The sequence below is a fragment of the Camelina sativa genome, chromosome 1 (genome assembly GCF_000633955.1).
Source record: "Camelina sativa cultivar DH55 chromosome 1, Cs, whole genome shotgun sequence".
NCBI classification, from domain to species: Eukaryota; Viridiplantae; Streptophyta; class Magnoliopsida; order Brassicales; family Brassicaceae; genus Camelina; species Camelina sativa.
Genome location: NC_025685.1, coordinates 880,523 through 896,253, shown reverse-complemented (window position 1 = coordinate 896,253; position 15,731 = coordinate 880,523). Strand labels below are relative to the sequence as shown.

Genomic DNA, 15,731 nt, shown 5'->3' with positions numbered 1-15,731 from the left:
ATTTTATGATTATACAAAGTGTGGTTTCTTCTATATAATTATAGTGTTTCTTTGATCAATTTTTGAACGTCAAAAAGTTATTACAAATGAGAAGTTGATATCAAGATAGTAGGATGATTTTATAAAGTGTTCTATTTCTTTTGCTAAATATGATTCAACTTATAGATAAATAAAGTGTTTTATGTTTTTATAAATATTTTTGTAGGATGTTTAATATATTTATGAAGAGATTTTTGTTGTTATAATTTGACGCCGGTTAAAAAATATGTATACGTTGAATATGCCAAGAGAAAAAGTATGTCTTTGATTAAAAGAAAAAAGAAAAAAGTAAATTTCACCTTGTATTTTCCCGATTTCTGTTTGATACACCACAACTAGGCAGGCAGGTTGGGTGGACAAAACTTACAAGTGTACAGAGACATGCACGGTAAATTCAGGCGATCAATTACATCAATGGTGTAAGATTAATAGATTATGTGAAGAAAAAATATAATGCGAACAAAAGAGTTTTCGTTAACTCTCTATATATATATATATTTAGAAATCATACCTTTAATTATTGAAACACTATAGCTTTAATTTGAAGCAAGATCGAGGGAGCAACGTACGATGGAGATCATCACTATCATATTCCTCATCTCCTCTCTCACCTTCTCCATCTTCCTCAAACGCATCTTCTTCTCACCAACCCACAAACTCCCACCGGGACCGCCTCGTTATCCGGTCGTCGGGAACATCACCTGGCTTAAGAAAAACAGCTTCTCCGATTTCCGAGGCGTTCTCCGTGACTTAGCCTCACGTCACGGTCCAATCATAACACTCCACGTAGGTTCCAAACCTTCCATATGGGTCACCGACAGATCACTCGCTCACCAAGCCCTTGTCCAAAACGGCGTCGTTTTCTCCGACCGTCCTCTGGCTCTCCCCACCACCAAAGTCATCACCAGCAACCAACACGACATCCACTCCTCCGTCTACGGCTCTCTCTGGAGAACCCTCCGCCGGAACCTCACCTCAGAAATCCTCCAGCCTGCGCGCGTGAAAGCGTACGCGCCGTCGAGGAAGTGGTCTCTCGAGATTCTCGTTGATCTGTTCGAAACAGAGCAGAGAGAGAAAGGGCATGTCTCCGATGCTTTAGACCATCTTCGTCACGCCATGTTTTATTTGTTGGCTCTGATGTGTTTTGGCGAGAAGCTGAGAAGAGAAGAGATCAGAGAGATCGAAGAAGCTCAGTACACGATGCTTATGAGCTACACCAAGTTCAGCGTCCTCAACATCTTCCCAAGCGTAACCAAGTTCTTGCTCCGGGGAAAGTGGAAAGAGTTCTTAGAACTAAGGAAGTCTCAGGAGGACGTCATACTCCGATACGTGAACGCGAGGAGCAAAGAAAACACCGGAGATGTTCTCTGCTACGTCGATACGCTACTGAAACTAGAGCTTCCGACGGAGGAGGAAGGAGAAGGAGAGAAGAAGAAGAGGAAGCTGAGTGAATCAGAGATCGTGAGTCTATGCTCAGAGTTTCTAAACGCAGCTACGGATCCGACGGCAACGGAGATGCAGTGGATTATGGCGATCATGGTGAAGTATCCAGAGATACAGAGGAAGGTATACGAGGAAATGAAGAGTGTCTTGGCCGGAGAAGCAGATAATCGAGAAGAGATCAAAGAAGAGGATTTAGGGAAGATGAGTTATCTCAAAGCTGTGATCTTGGAGTGCTTAAGAAGATACCCTCCTGGTCACTACTTGTCTTACCATAAGGTCACACACGACACCGTTTTGGGTGGATTCCTCGTACCATGCCAAGGTAAACATTACTAGACTATATTAATATTATTATCCGTATGCACTAACTTATGAACATAGTAAATTTGGGAAATTAGTAGTATTAGTATAGTAAGAGATGATTTTGGATTAGTCATATTTTTGGATCATCATCATTTAAGTTTTGTAGAGACGATATGGTTGTAGAAACTCTTATATGTAACTCTTATACCCCCTTTGGTCCAACATGTAATTAATTTTCCGTGTGGGAGTAGGTACAATAAACTTCATGGTAGGAGAAATGGGTCGGGACCCGAAGATATGGGAGGACCCTCTGACGTTCAAGCCCGAAAGATTTCTAGAGAACGGGGAAGCATGTGATTTCGATATGACCGGAACTCGCGAGATCAAGATGATGCCGTTTGGAGCGGGACGAAGGATGTGTCCCGGTTACGCCCTTTCGTTGCTTCACCTAGAATACTATGTGGCCAATTTGGTTTGGAAATTCGAGTGGAAATGTGTGGAAGGTGAAGAAGTTGATATGTCCGAGAAGCAACAGTTCATCACAATGGTCATGAAAAACCCTTTCAAGGCTAATATCTATCCAAGGAGGAAAAAGTGATGTGTGTATCTTGCTTTTGTTGTATCACATTATAAAAAAAGAAAAAGCTTAATGGGCTTATTTGTCTTATGTATGTTGTTAAAACATGTTGGGCCTTTAATGGGCTTTGATATAAATATATGAAATAGTTGTTCCGATTGTCATGGCGGAGAAGTAGTAAAACAGTTTATGCAAAGAGAAGGAACCCTAAAAATTCGAAAAATTTACGGGAGAGAATGGAGGAATCGAAGCAGCAGCAGCTACAAGAACAACAACGACAGCTCCTTGTTCAAATGCAGCAACAACAACAACTGCAACAGCGTCAACAACAGCTCTTTCTGATGCAGCATTTGCAGAAACAGCAGCAGCAGCAGCAACAGGCGACGATGTCGAGGTTTCCGATGAACATCGACCCTCATCTCCGTCCTACCGGGTTAATCCAGAACCGACCCGTTAACCCGCTTCTTCAGAACGCTAACCCTACCCCTAATTTGATTCAAGGCAATAACTTTCATCTCCAACAGCAGCAGATGATGATGATGCAGCACCAGCAGCAGCTGATGATGATGCAGCAACAGCAGCAGAAATTGATGCGTCCTTCGAATCAATCGGAGATGCAATTCGCTTACCAGGACGCTTGGCGTGTCTGCCATCCCGATTTCAAGCGACCTTTCGCTTCTCTCGAAGACGCTTGTGAAAGGTTTCGTCTAATTCCCGAATTGAAATTCATTTATGGGTTCTTCAAAATTTTAGTGATTTTTTCGAGTTATTGATCTCTCTGTTTGTCCTTGTTAGCTTTAAGGAATATCCCAATTAGTTTTTGTGGATCTGACTTGTCATCTTTTTACATAAAGGCCAATTCTTTATTAATGGAGTTCTTCACCCTTTTTATTTTCTTGGGATTGCAGACAATTTTCTATTTTTAATACCCTGTGGCTGTGTGATATTTGTGTCTGTTGATCTATATATCTTTGGTGGATCTTTTTAAGATCTCATTGGTGCATTATAATATGATATGTTTATTATTATTCTCTTGCTTAGTATAATGTGGAATCATCTTGATTGATGGTTTTATCTCTTATGAGGTTTGTTACATCTTCAGGGTTCTTCTGAGTCTAGTTTACAATATCTCTCTTGTTTATTTTCCCATCTCTATGCAGACTGTTACCTTATCACGTCGTGGCAGATTACGAAGCAGAGGAAGAGGAGGCTAAGATCCTTGAATCAGACCCAACAAGCAAGACGCTACCTCTCTGTCAGCTATGGGATAACAACATTGCAGCCAAATTTGCAGAATTCAAGGCTACGTTTGAAGAACAAACCCAATCTTTCAACAGAATAACTCAGAAGAGAAACGATGGAGAAGCCAGAGCTGAGGAAAGGCTGATGATTGAACATCTTCTGCTGCAGGACGAGAGAAAAGCATGTATTGAGCTGAAATCGGAACTGGATAGGGAGATGAAGGAACAGGAGGCGAGGTTAAGAATGGCGGCTATGGCACAAGCGAGGGCAGCAGAGTCGCAACAATCTCATGCTGAGATGATGGCTCGTAACCCGTTGAGAGCTAATGCGATTGGGAACCATGGGGAACAAGGGCGTAACATGAACCCTAATGAGATGATGATGCTGATGAACGGATGGGGGAATAACAATAACAATAATAATAGCAGCCAGAAAGAGGAGAAGGAACCGTTGGAAGAAGATTTCTTGAATGATGAAGAAAATGAAAATGGTGAACAAGAGAACTGGCGAAGAAGTGGGGACTTTGATTTGAATCTTCGGTAAAAGGGGGATAGAACCAATAATTTTCTTTTTTTTGTTTAGTGTTCCAAAGACTCAGTTTGATGATGTAGTTAAAACTTGAATGGTAGGAGTGAATAAGGTGAAAGAGAAATAACGATGATCAAGTGTTTTTCTTAGGTGGACTAATTAATTCTGGCGTGTGTGCGTGACGGACTACTAATGCACGTATCTTTCCTTACCTCGCGTTAGCTGAGACAAACGGTGGTTGATGATCCATTGGAATTAAAAGTAACAAAATAATGTAAACCACAAAAGCAAAAACAGGCAAATTTAGACACAAGTTACAATCAAATGACTAAAAATGGGAAAGCATGCACCATGTGACTCCCTAAACACATCAACGAATATCATTTTCTTCGTAGCTGCGACTGGGACCATACAATACAACAATCCCCACAACTTTTTAAAATATTCCAAAAGGATCTTTTACGAATTTCCAAAAATTATTCGAAAAACCTTAATTATTATGCATGCTGATGTGTATATTATATTGACCTGCTGATGGATATATGACATAAATTTATGTTGTGGAGTGTGGACGTTTCGTAGGCTATGTCTTCTTCTACGTGGCACATGAAAGGTAGCTCATGTGTCCGCCTCAGTGACTTTGAGCCGTAGTTTTATCTCAATGAAATAATGCGTAACTAACTACAAACAAATTTGTTTATTTTATTATAATATGAAATATAATTATTATCGCCAAAAACTTTAGCATTTGGTAAATAAGAGAGTAATGGTTGAATCATATTATGTAATTTGGTTACTAAACTTGTCTTATAGACCGATATAAATAATGAATTATCTAATGATGCTTAGAATCTCTTAATACTGATCGTATGACACTTGACAGTACCTACTGAAAACATACATAGGATTCTTGCTTCCATGTATTGTCGAACTTTTAAATTCTGTCATACCATCCTGGCTTCAATTTTAAACTGTTACGGTGTAGAACGTGCGTATGATCTATCAAATTATGGATGAACTTATTCCGTGACTTTAAATACGTGAGTAGGAATTAGAACTATCCATTAGTAGGAAAAATGGATTAAAGAAGAAAAGGATTTATCATAGTAATCTATCAAATTTTAAATTGTTGAACTTCTACTATTGTCATTAGAAAAAGATCTCATATGTCAATTGTTTAGTCCGGTCAAACAACTATTGTAAAGATAAAATATATATCCTCCACAAAAGGGGAAATGCAAACTTTGAAAAGACATACATATTGATTGAGTGCCATTAACTTAATACGCATTTGGTTCCGTTTCGGTTTAAGAACAAAGAAGTCGTAAGCAAGAATATGACGATATTTAATGCCATTTAATAAACAATTAAGTCGTAATCGTATAGAAGGATTAATATTTAAGACTATGACAGTGTTATTAAAAGAAAGTTTTATACTTCAGAACTTAAAAAATCTTACCAACAAATATGAAGAAAGCATGCAAGTCTCTTACAACTAAAAGTAAAGTTTCACTAGCAAAACTACTAAACAGATCAATTTATATATATAAAAATTAGATAATTTCACAACCAATAGGCTGTTTTAATGACTCAATTTTTTTAATTGAAAAAGGAAAAGTAAAAAAACGAGAAAAATTTTGGAGTTAGAAAAAAGAAAAAAAGAAAGAGAGAAGAACAGATGCCAAACTATGGTGGCATGCTCTGATTCTTATCTCTTAAACACACTTCACAGGTCACTTCTCTAATTGGACCTCTCTCTTTCTCACTATCACTCGTGTTTATTACATATTGTTCCTCTCAGAATCTCCCTTTCTTTCCACAAAATTGTCTCTAACCAAATCACAAAAAAATGACCCACAAATTCATTATATTTTTTTCTTTTATTTCAAATCCCCATTAATAAAAAACCTTACCAACCCATGAAGTAAAGTAAACTCCTTTCTTCTACTTATATCTAAACTCATCTCTTTTGTCTCTTTTTGTTTTGTTTTGTTTGTTTCAACTATATCATCATCATCATCATCATCATCATCATCATCATCATCAGTCTCTCATTTAACTCATCGATCACAAGAAAGTAGCTAGTAAAGGAAGATGAAGAGAGGACATGGCGAAACGTGGGACCCACCACGACCTTCTCGTTGTTCCGGTGAAGGTCCTGCAATGGTGGATAAGAAGATGGCTGCTGCTGATGACAACAACAACAACAACATGGACGATGAGCTTCTTGCTGTTCTTGGCTACAAGGTTCGATCTTCTGAGATGGCTGAAGTTGCACAGAAGCTTGAGCAGCTCGAGATGGTGCTTTCTAATGACGATGTAGGCAGCTCTACTCTCTTGAACGACACTGTTCATTACAACCCATCTGATCTCTCTAACTGGGTCGAGAGCATGCTCTCCGAACTTAACAACCCGGCTTCTTCGGATCTTGACCCGACGACCGGAGGTTGTGTGGATAGATCCGAATACGATCTCAGAGCAATTCCGGGTCTCTCTGCGTTTCCAAAGCAGGAAGAAGAAGTCTTTGACGAAGAAGAAGCTAGCAGCAAGAGGATCCGACTCGGATCCTACTGCGAGTCGACGGGTGAGTCAACTCGTCCCGTGGTGCTCGTTGACTCTCAAGAGACCTGGGTTAGACTCGTCCACGCGCTAGTGGCGTGCGCTGAGGCGATTCAGCAGGATAATCTAACCTTAGCCGACGCGCTAGTGAAACGCGTGGGAACACTCGCTGCTTCTCAAGCCGGAGCTATGGGAAAAGTCGCTACTTATTTCGCCCAAGCCTTGGCTCGCCGTATCTACCGTGGCTACACCGCGGACACGGACGTCTCATTCGAAGAGGTTCTTCAGATGCACTTCTACGAGTCTTGCCCTTACCTAAAATTCGCTCACTTTACGGCGAACCAAGCCATACTCGAAGCTGTCGCGACGTCGCGTAGAGTACACGTCATCGATTTAGGGCTTAACCAAGGGATGCAATGGCCTGCTTTGATGCAAGCTTTAGCTCTCCGACCCGGCGGACCTCCGTTGTTTCGTCTCACCGGAGTCGGACCACCGCAGAAGGAGAATTCGGATTCGCTTCAACAGTTAGGTTGGAGATTAGCTCAGTTCGCTCAGAACCTCGGCGTCGAGTTCGAATTCAAAGGCTTAGCCGCTGAGAGTTTATCGGATCTTGAACCCGAGATGTTCGAAACCCGACCCGAATCTGAAACCTTAGTGGTTAATTCGGTTTTTGAGCTCCACAGGTTATTAGCCCGATCCGGTTCAATCGAAAAGCTTCTCGGTACGGTTAAGGCTGTTAAACCGAGTATCGTAACGGTGGTTGAGCAAGAAGCGAACCACAACGNTGACACGGACGTCTCATTCGAAGAGGTTCTTCAGATGCACTTCTACGAGTCTTGCCCGTACCTAAAATTCGCTCACTTCACGGCGAACCAAGCCATACTCGAAGCTGTCGCGACGTCGCGTAGAGTACACGTCATCGATTTAGGGCTTAACCAAGGGATGCAATGGCCTGCTTTGATGCAAGCTTTAGCTCTCCGACCCGGCGGACCTCCGTTGTTTCGTCTCACCGGAGTCGGACCACCGCAGAAGGAGAATTCGGATTCGCTTCAACAGTTAGGTTGGAGATTAGCTCAGTTCGCTCAGAACCTCGGCGTCGAGTTCGAATTCAAAGGCTTAGCCGCTGAGAGTTTATCGGATCTTGAACCCGAGATGTTCGAAACCCGACCCGAATCTGAAACCTTAGTGGTTAATTCGGTTTTTGAGCTCCACAGGTTATTAGCCCGATCCGGTTCAATCGAAAAGCTTCTCGGTACGGTTAAGGCTGTTAAACCGAGTATCGTAACGGTGGTTGAGCAAGAAGCGAACCACAACGGAGTCGTCTTCCTCGATAGGTTCAACGAAGCGCTTCATTACTACTCGAGCCTTTTCGACTCGCTCGAAGATAGCTACAGCTTACCGAGTCAAGACCGAGCTATGTCAGAGGTGTATTTAGGGGGACAGATACTAAACGTCGTCGCGGCGGAAGGAACCGATCGGGTCGAGCGACACGAGACGTTGCCACAGTGGAGGAACCGGATGAAGACCGGTGGATTTGACCCGGTTCATCTCGGATCTAGCGGGTTTAAACAAGCGAGCATACTTTTATCGGTTTTTGCTGCGGGAGATGGATACAGAGTTGAAGAAAAAGATGGTTGCCTTATGCTTGGGTGGCAGACGAGACCACTCATCACAACCTCGGCTTGGAAACTCGCCGGAGCGGCTGAGTCGCGGCGGTAGAGAGATGATGAAACCGGGAAAAAATAAATAAATGTTTTAAGAGAAGAATTAGGGAAAGTGACCGTGACTTTTTTAGTTATGTTTTTTACTTTTTAACCCCCGAAGTTTTTTGTGTGTTTAACTGTTCTGTCTAAAAGTTCACAACTTCACAACTTTTATCTTTTTGGACCTTGTGCGTATCTTTGAGAGTTAAGAGAATGAGTAAAAATCTTTGTATCGTAGCTCGAGCTTATAGTAGTTTTCAATAAATGGAAGGATAACGATTCTGTATGTTTTTTTTAGTTAACTACCTCATCCAATATTAAATAGTAAATGATTGTGTGATATTTTCAATTTTGGACAGTTTCGTTGATAACATGGGAAGAGTGAACGTGAGCGTCTCTGAAAAGGCGGATCCAAAACGTACTTTCAGTTTCGAGGACTGATGTCAGTCTTTTTTTTTTGTTATAAGATTTTCTTCAATTTTGTTTTTGTTTTCGAAACATTAAAAGAACAAACAGATTGTTCGATTCTTCTCTCCCTATTTACTTTTAGTATGGGTTTGATGAGGTAATATGGATGTGAAGTTGATCTTGGCGTACGTAATCAACTTTTAAAGATATGCGAGGTGAAATTTATTAATGAGATCATAATAAACCTCAAAATTCAATGGTCTTCTACAAAAGAGTTGGTGGATCCAAATTTTGGATGATTATTCTATACTGCTATACATATGATCTTGAAACATGTTTTTTTTTTCCCTAGAAAATAGAACGAGCTTTGAAGTCGATATCTGAACTCCGGTAAAAAAAGTTAGTTATGAAAACATGTATGAAGCTAATTCTGAAATTCAATCTAGAAGGATAGTCAAAAAGATATGTGTGGGTATTTTGGTCGGATAAGTTCGGTTTATTATATAATGAACACTCCAATGCCATTATGATATCAATGAAACTTTTTAAAAGTAAAAGCGTTTGTATATATAGTAGTAATGTACACACAAAAAGACTTTAAAATTGCAGAAAGCTTTTTATTATGAACACTTTTGAGTAAAAAAAAAAAGAAAAAAAACCAGTCACTAAGAACCAAAACGCCGGCAACTGGACTGGCATATATCAACCTTCACCACCCTTATCCGGTCAAACCACAGTAAATACTTGGAAAGAAACCTCGGGACTGCGTTTTTGGGGATCACAGGTTTAAGGACGGACAAGAGTAGAAGCACGTTCTTGTAGATGTCTCAAGCTTTTTTCCATGCTAACTTGCACCATTTCCGCTAGCATCTTCTTCGCTTTACCGGATTGATCATCTCCGTCTATGTGAGAGATTAAGCTTGACACTATGTTTTCTATTGTATCAGGTTGAACCTCTGATCTAGGGCTTTCCGAGTCCCTAAGCAGACACAGAAGTCTTTGAGCTTTAGTCCGAGATTTCGATGTCCCTTGAACCGTGAGCTCAAGCAGTCCCGGTATCACACCTTCTTTAAGAATTGGCTCTCTGTATTTACTCCTATCGCTTTGGCACAGCGTTAATAGCACGCCAACCGCGTGTTCCCGTGCTTGTAATGACCCGTTTTCAAGAACTTCCACGACCGCTAAAACTCCACCTTCGTTAGAAATTAACCCTGATCTCGGCTCCTCGCCAGAAACCATCAAGGATTCTATCAGAGAACAACATTTCTCAGATGTTTTCGATGACTTTTTACTTGATTTGAGAAGATTCAGTATCGGTGAGAGTGGTTTAGTGGATAGGATCATGCTTAGGTTATCGGAGAGTGTAGAGAGGTTGGAAAGGGCCATTACCGCATCAGCTTTAGCTTGTGGGCTTCCATGTTTAATCACATTGACTAATAAAGGAATCACACCATAAGCTCCAATGATGGGTTTGTTGTTTGCTGACGCGGAGAGAGTGAGCAAAGATGCAGAAGCATACTCTTGAAGTGTTGGACTATTTGATTGTAAGAAGTTGATGATTGGCTCTAAAGCACCAGCTTCAATTATACTGACTTTATTCCTGAAGATTAGAAAAATCAACAACAAAAACTTAGAGTAATAGTCTCAGAGGAGAATAGTCTTGAAGACAATGACACATACATATGTAAAAATCAATCTTTCTTTCTCTAAGACTTTACTCTGCATTCAATTAAAAAAGTCATATGAATTGTAACCAAGGGGAATAGAATTGTAGCCACAAACCTAACCTCTTAGGAAAACAAAGCCGACCTAATTAATTAATGTTTATAAGACATCAAAATTTAAAGTAGGAAAGATATTTAATGAAAACTTCATATGAGAGGAAAAGTGAAGGAAAAAGAAAGGCTTGGGGTCTAGTATCTTTACTTTGCTTGCTCCTTCTCTCCTCTCCTCTCCACTAGATGGATCCCATTAATAAAAAGAAAGTGATGATCTCAGAGTTTAGACCAAAAGAGAAATTGACTACAAAAGTGGTTTGCGTATAAACTAAGGAAGATTCAGCAGCAACGGAAACATTCACAAAAAAAAAAAACTCAAGTCTGGTAAAGCAGGGTCCTACAGATGCAGAAAGAGCTAATAAAGTAAGCTGTGCAAACTTATTCATACCTGCCCCCAAAGCAAAGAGTTAGTTAACTTCAGGTGATTTCCATCTAAAAAAACTTGAATCATCTCCTGTTTTTTCTAGTTTTGACACAAATTTAAAGGCCTTCTTGGATCGAAATCACTTTGATGCATCATGTTATTGTCCTCTCTTTCTAATGGAAGCAAGCAAATGGAGGTGGAATTTGCGGCGGGTATAGGTAGAGACTTAAAGAAAGATTCTTGTTCTAGTGTTATCTTACAACTTGATTCTTTGCTTTGCTAATGGAATGTCAAGACTAAGGGTAAAAAAAGAAAAGGTAACATGACTTATAGCTTTTTTGTGTAGAAAGAGATCAATCAAAATTTCATCTACAAGTAGAGAAACCAATCAAACATCACCAAACATGAACGATTAAACAAAGAAAAGAAATCAAGTCAGAATTCTCCAGAAAACCGCATAAACCAAAGAATAAATATAAAAGTAAGGAATAAAGAAGAGTATCTATCTATCCTTGTAGTAGTAGTAGTATACGGTGACGAACCCCTAGGCAAAATTTTGAATTCCCCCAGTAACAATAAAAAAAAACCTTCAAAAGGAAGCAAAAAAAGGAAACAAAAGAGGTAAAAGAAAAGAGCTTGAAGAAACATAGAGTACACTCCAAGCAAACAAAAAAAAAGCAATAGCTAACAAAAGTTGATTGATCCACCCAATCTGATTTTAAACCATAAAAATAAAATAAAGATCGCTACGATCGAGATTATCCATTACACCATATCTAACTAATCTAATCATGAACTTACACGAAACAGACCAAAAAGGAATTTCGATAATCTCATGTTAATCTAGTGGTGATTACCTAACTAACTAATCCAAGCTAAAGAAGAAAATCACTAATCAGATCAGTAGACGAATAAAACAGAACGAATTTTAAATTGGGGAAGAAGAAGAAGAAACGTACTTCTCGTCTTTGACGGCGAGGTTAAGGAGAGCAAGTAGAGCAGCCTCGTGGTGAGATTCAGGCGAATTAAATCGGAGCATCGAAACGAGAGGTTCCACGGCTTGGGAAAAGTGTCGGCGGCACCTGTGAGACGTCTTTGTTAGCCGACGGATCTCTCTAGCTGCAAACAGCCTCGAATCTGAATCCTCGGATCGGATTAAACTGAGAACTCTTTGGATTGAAGCGGAAGAAGACGAAGAAACCGAAACCGACGACGAAGAAACCGCCGCCGCGGTGTGGTGGTGGTGGTGGAGCAATTCGTGGTCTACATCTCCGCCACGTGGCGAATCGCAATCGAGGCTCGTGTCGATTGATGATACGGAGGAAGAGGAAGAAGAAGCGACGGTGGAGATGTGGCTGTTTGTTTCTCCGGCGAGGTCCATTTCACGAGAAAGAATGAAAGAAAAAAAGATCTGCTGAGATAGAGAGAGAGAGAGAGAGAGAGAGAGAGACGTATGAGTAAAGGACGTTGGCCAACGGTTACATAGTACGTGTATATTTATACTACACACGAGTGGCAATATACATATATTTGTTTATATATATATTTTTAGTCAAATATTTTATTTAGGGAAAACTTTATTATAATTATATATTATTTTATAAAACAAATTGAAGGAAAAAAAACAATAAATCCAAATTAATAGGAGAAAATTGGGTTGAAAGACTTTTGTTATATTAAAGGATGGCTTCTATTTCTCTAGTTTTAACTTTTAGTTGTAAAAAGATATCTTTTTTTTTGGGAACAATGAATGATGTAGATGGGCTCAAAGCTATTTGTGAGATTTTATTCGACTATTAAAGTAATATGTGTTTGGTCCTCAATGTTGAGATCAATTGGTACCAACCATTCTTTTGTTATAAGGTCTTTATCTCTTATGTGTAGCTATATCTAGAAACAATAATATGAGAGGTGTTTTTGCTAATGGCTAAAAGTAAAGAGCTAACATCAAACTTCAGACTGTAATTAAGATGTTTTAATTGATCTGTGTAAGAGAGGTATCTATAGATGTTTAAAACTATATTATCAAACTTCGCACATTTCATATCATATGGTAAAATTTATTAAAATCTCAGAGTTAGCAAGTTCTAAATATAATTCTACTTTTTTTTTTTTTTAATGGAAATGACTACATTTGGGTTTATTCATATTCATGCTTAATCATCTCTAATGGTCTCAGTCAATAGACTTATAATTATAGATAGACTAGAACAAAAGATCTCGAGCATTTTTAGTAACCAAGCCAAAATCCGCAAAAAGACAACAACTAAAGAATGGACAATTCTTCAATACATCGTTACAATCCGTTTGAAGAATAATCCAACACCTTTCACTCCATGAAAATAAGACATAAAGAAAAAAAGACATACTTAATCAAATGATTGTCATTACAAAACAAATTAAACATGATTAAATCTCACATGCACCATATTGTCAGTTAAGCTTAGAAAATCTTGGCGACGTCTTTCATAAGACCACGATTGGCACTTGCGAAATCAGAAAATTCGTCGTACGAGATGTATCCATCACCATCGGTATCGATCTCGGCCATCATACGCTTAATGTCCTCGTGTGTGACCGAGCCAAGGTTCTTAAGAGCATCTCCAAGCTCGGCCGCAGAGATTTTTCCATCCCCGTTAGCATCAAATTTCTTGAAAATACGGTCATGCTCAGCTTTTTCCGTTGCGTCAGCCATTGTTTGTAGTTTTTTTTTGTTCTTTTGGTCGGAAAGATCAGATGAAACCTTAAGTGTTATATAAAGAGATTTGAATGTGACTAAGCTGAGGCTATGCTTTAAATTAGGCGATTTAATGAAAAACCCGAATTTACCAAAATTAGAATTTGACTTGGTCTTTCATTAACTCTCAATTCAAAAGTTGTTGTTTTTTCTTTTTCTTTTTGATTGTTGTTACAACAAGAAGAAAATAGTGAAAGAAATTGATCGTCCACCTTTTGTCATCAATATTTGACGATAATACATTCAGGTTAACATCTTGTGACATTTCTACCATTTTCAGCTCAAGCTCATATAATTTAAATCCATCACTTGGATCCTAAAACTGATTGTGATTATCAATTGGAAAAAACAAACATTACCAACTTGTATATGCTTAAAAGAATTCATAACAATCATTAGATCAATAAATTTTCTTAAAAAATGATGTGTGTTTTACTCTGTTCTGTCCCAAAAGCATCAATTTTCGATTACACTGTTAGATTCAGAGCTTACTATTCCTCCACAGTGTGATGTTAAAACACAAATCCATAAATCACTTTCAAGCAAAATCCACTTGAAATCAAGATTCTGTATTACACCTTTTCCACTGTTTCAAACAACAATGTAAAGAATACTATCGTTTTTTAACTTGGCCAAAAAGGTTGGACTGTGAGAAATAGATGGGGAAAAACAAATCAAAGGCTGAATCCAACAGTTTTTTCCCGGCTTTATATGATCTTCAAAGATGAATATTTGAAGCAAAAATAAGTCTTTTGAGAGTGCAAAGAGACTTATTACCTTCAAGGAGCTCTGTCAAAAGGCTTAGTGTCATTGTAACAAGTATCCCACACTGCTTCCATTGCGTCTTTAGCAGCTACTTCCGAGCAATACGGGTTTCCACGAAGGGATTTCAACACTCTTCTTTTAATACATTCCTTTTGAAAAAACCGTGAATTGGGTTAACACTAACAATGATTCAACAAGTGTTTATAAGAACTAACTAATGCAACATACAGTGACTTACTTGTTCATGCCCTCTTAATTTAATGAAACCTCGCAAAAGTTCTCTCTTGAAATGGCAATCACCGCTTAGATGACCTGCACGTATCTGTGTTCAAGGAATACACACACACAAAAACCTATCAAGAAATATGAAAACAGTTTAGCGCTACACAGTAAAGCTTTAATCTAACATTGAAATCACCTCGCTGCAAGCATGATGAGCACAATTAGTCCAATCCAAGTTCTTGGCTCGGCACTCGTCATAAGCATGGATCAACTCATGTATAACTACTTGGTTCACTTCATCTTGAATGGTCAGATAGTTGCTGCAGACAGTGATCTTGAAGCAAAAAAAAAGAATATAGCAAGATTCAGCATCAAAAGGAAGAAGAAAAATTAGAAAACTGTGTGTGACTGTGTGTGTGTTACCCCTCTTCCTTTAGTGTAACCTCCAGCTACAGGTCCAGTACAAACAACAGCCTTAACGAAATTATCACCAACTCTACACCCAGATTTCTCCATTTGCTCCATCAGAAACTTCACAATTGGGTCTATATATTCAAAACAACATTCAAAAAATCAGACCAAATCAAAGCAATTGATATTTGAGAAACCCCACGAGTCGTCAACTGCTTTGATTTTCTAAAACCTTAAACCCTAGATTGCTCTAATTCTCATGAATTTCTCAGATTTAAAGAGCGAGCTAGATCAAAGAACCAATGGGATTAAGAATCGGAAAAAAACAAAGATTTGAAAAACGGAGATGCTTAGTTAGTCTGTGTGTATATATTTACTTCGGAAGCTTCTCTGAATCATGTCTTGGCATTCATCGATAGATTTTCCGCGTCTTGCTCCTGGGTTAAATTCGGATCCTGAATTCGGAGCTGCTGCATCTTCCATTCAATCTCCCGGTTCGCTTTGAATCTTTGGTTTTGACGGCGGTCGATTTTTTAGAAGCCGGAGATAATCCTCTATGGTCGGCGAGTGAGAGAATGACGGAGAGAAACATTAGGGGATGGGTAAATCCGTAAATTACATTATTACCCCCCCCCCCCCCCCTTTTTTTTTT

The 15,731-nt window shown here is 39.1% G+C and overlaps 6 protein-coding genes across 7 annotated transcripts; 3 read left to right on the top strand and 3 right to left on the bottom strand.

Moving 5' to 3' along the window:
* On the top strand, positions 550-2,520 carry LOC104787261 (cytochrome P450 89A9-like). Its single transcript, XM_010512834.2, has 2 exons — positions 550-1,804; positions 2,037-2,520. Exons 1-2 carry the CDS (start codon positions 610-612, stop codon positions 2,381-2,383), a joined length of 1,542 nt encoding a protein of 513 aa, XP_010511136.1. The 5' UTR covers positions 550-609; the 3' UTR covers positions 2,384-2,520.
* LOC104787178 (putative uncharacterized protein DDB_G0271606) lies at positions 2,532-4,281 on the top strand. Its single transcript, XM_010512738.2, has 2 exons — positions 2,532-3,062; positions 3,523-4,281. The coding sequence occupies exons 1-2, from the start codon at positions 2,599-2,601 to the stop codon at positions 4,145-4,147; spliced, it is 1,089 nt and encodes a 362-aa protein (XP_010511040.1). The 5' UTR covers positions 2,532-2,598; the 3' UTR covers positions 4,148-4,281.
* LOC104786990 (DELLA protein RGL2) lies at positions 5,808-8,682 on the top strand. 2 transcript variants are annotated; one of them, XM_010512580.2, is made up of 2 exons: positions 5,808-6,970; positions 7,502-8,682. In XM_010512580.2, exons 1-2 carry the CDS (start codon positions 6,227-6,229, stop codon positions 8,408-8,410), a joined length of 1,653 nt encoding a protein of 550 aa, XP_010510882.1. In that variant the 5' UTR covers positions 5,808-6,226; the 3' UTR covers positions 8,411-8,682. The 2 variants fall into 2 exon arrangements, with proteins under 2 accessions (XP_010510882.1, XP_019099599.1); XM_019244054.1 differs by having other exon boundaries at positions 5,809-6,945; positions 7,477-8,682.
* On the bottom strand, positions 9,335-12,448 carry LOC104786914 (U-box domain-containing protein 12-like). Its single transcript, XM_010512425.2, has 2 exons — positions 11,904-12,448; positions 9,335-10,402 (listed from the first exon to the last, which is right to left on the bottom strand). Exons 1-2 carry the CDS (start codon positions 12,323-12,325, stop codon positions 9,589-9,591), a joined length of 1,236 nt encoding a protein of 411 aa, XP_010510727.1. The 5' UTR covers positions 12,326-12,448; the 3' UTR covers positions 9,335-9,588.
* Positions 13,297-13,729, bottom strand: LOC104786829 (probable calcium-binding protein CML28). The gene has a single exon (XM_010512311.2). It carries the CDS (start codon positions 13,637-13,639, stop codon positions 13,388-13,390), a length of 252 nt encoding a protein of 83 aa, XP_010510613.1. The 5' UTR covers positions 13,640-13,729; the 3' UTR covers positions 13,297-13,387.
* LOC104786736 (mitochondrial inner membrane protease ATP23-like) lies at positions 14,189-15,674 on the bottom strand. The gene is made up of 5 exons (XM_010512219.2): positions 15,457-15,674; positions 15,092-15,213; positions 14,865-15,002; positions 14,685-14,768; positions 14,189-14,595 (listed from the first exon to the last, which is right to left on the bottom strand). Exons 1-5 carry the CDS (start codon positions 15,560-15,562, stop codon positions 14,461-14,463), a joined length of 585 nt encoding a protein of 194 aa, XP_010510521.1. The 5' UTR covers positions 15,563-15,674; the 3' UTR covers positions 14,189-14,460.

Bases quoted from the DNA above. Each gene is read 5' to 3' on its own strand.
- LOC104787261 (XM_010512834.2), top strand. From the start codon at position 610: ATGGAGATCATCACTATCATATTCCTCATCTCCTCTCTCACCTTCTCC. The intron at 1,805-2,036 runs GTAAACATTACT...GTGTGGGAGTAG, and splicing joins ATTCCTCGTACCATGCCAAG to GTACAATAAACTTCATGGTA.
- LOC104787178 (XM_010512738.2), top strand. From the start codon at position 2,599: ATGGAGGAATCGAAGCAGCAGCAGCTACAAGAACAACAACGACAGCTC. The intron at 3,063-3,522 runs GTTTCGTCTAAT...ATCTCTATGCAG, and splicing joins CTCGAAGACGCTTGTGAAAG to ACTGTTACCTTATCACGTCG.
- LOC104786990 (XM_010512580.2), top strand. From the start codon at position 6,227: ATGAAGAGAGGACATGGCGAAACGTGGGACCCACCACGACCTTCTCGT. The intron at 6,971-7,501 runs GTTCTTCAGATG...TCATTCGAAGAG, and splicing joins CGGACGTCTCATTCGAAGAG to GTTCTTCAGATGCACTTCTA.
- LOC104786914 (XM_010512425.2), bottom strand. From the start codon at position 12,325: ATGGACCTCGCCGGAGAAACAAACAGCCACATCTCCACCGTCGCTTCT. The intron at 10,403-11,903 runs GTACGTTTCTTC...TCTAATCTTCAG, and splicing joins CTCGCCGTCAAAGACGAGAA to GAATAAAGTCAGTATAATTG.
- LOC104786829 (XM_010512311.2), bottom strand. From the start codon at position 13,639: ATGGCTGACGCAACGGAAAAAGCTGAGCATGACCGTATTTTCAAGAAA.
- LOC104786736 (XM_010512219.2), bottom strand. From the start codon at position 15,562: ATGGAAGATGCAGCAGCTCCGAATTCAGGATCCGAATTTAACCCAGGA. The intron at 15,003-15,091 runs GTAACACACACA...TTTTGCTTCAAG, and splicing joins GTTACACTAAAGGAAGAGGG to ATCACTGTCTGCAGCAACTA. The intron at 14,596-14,684 runs GTAAGTCACTGT...TTTTTTCAAAAG, and splicing joins AATTAAGAGGGCATGAACAA to GAATGTATTAAAAGAAGAGT.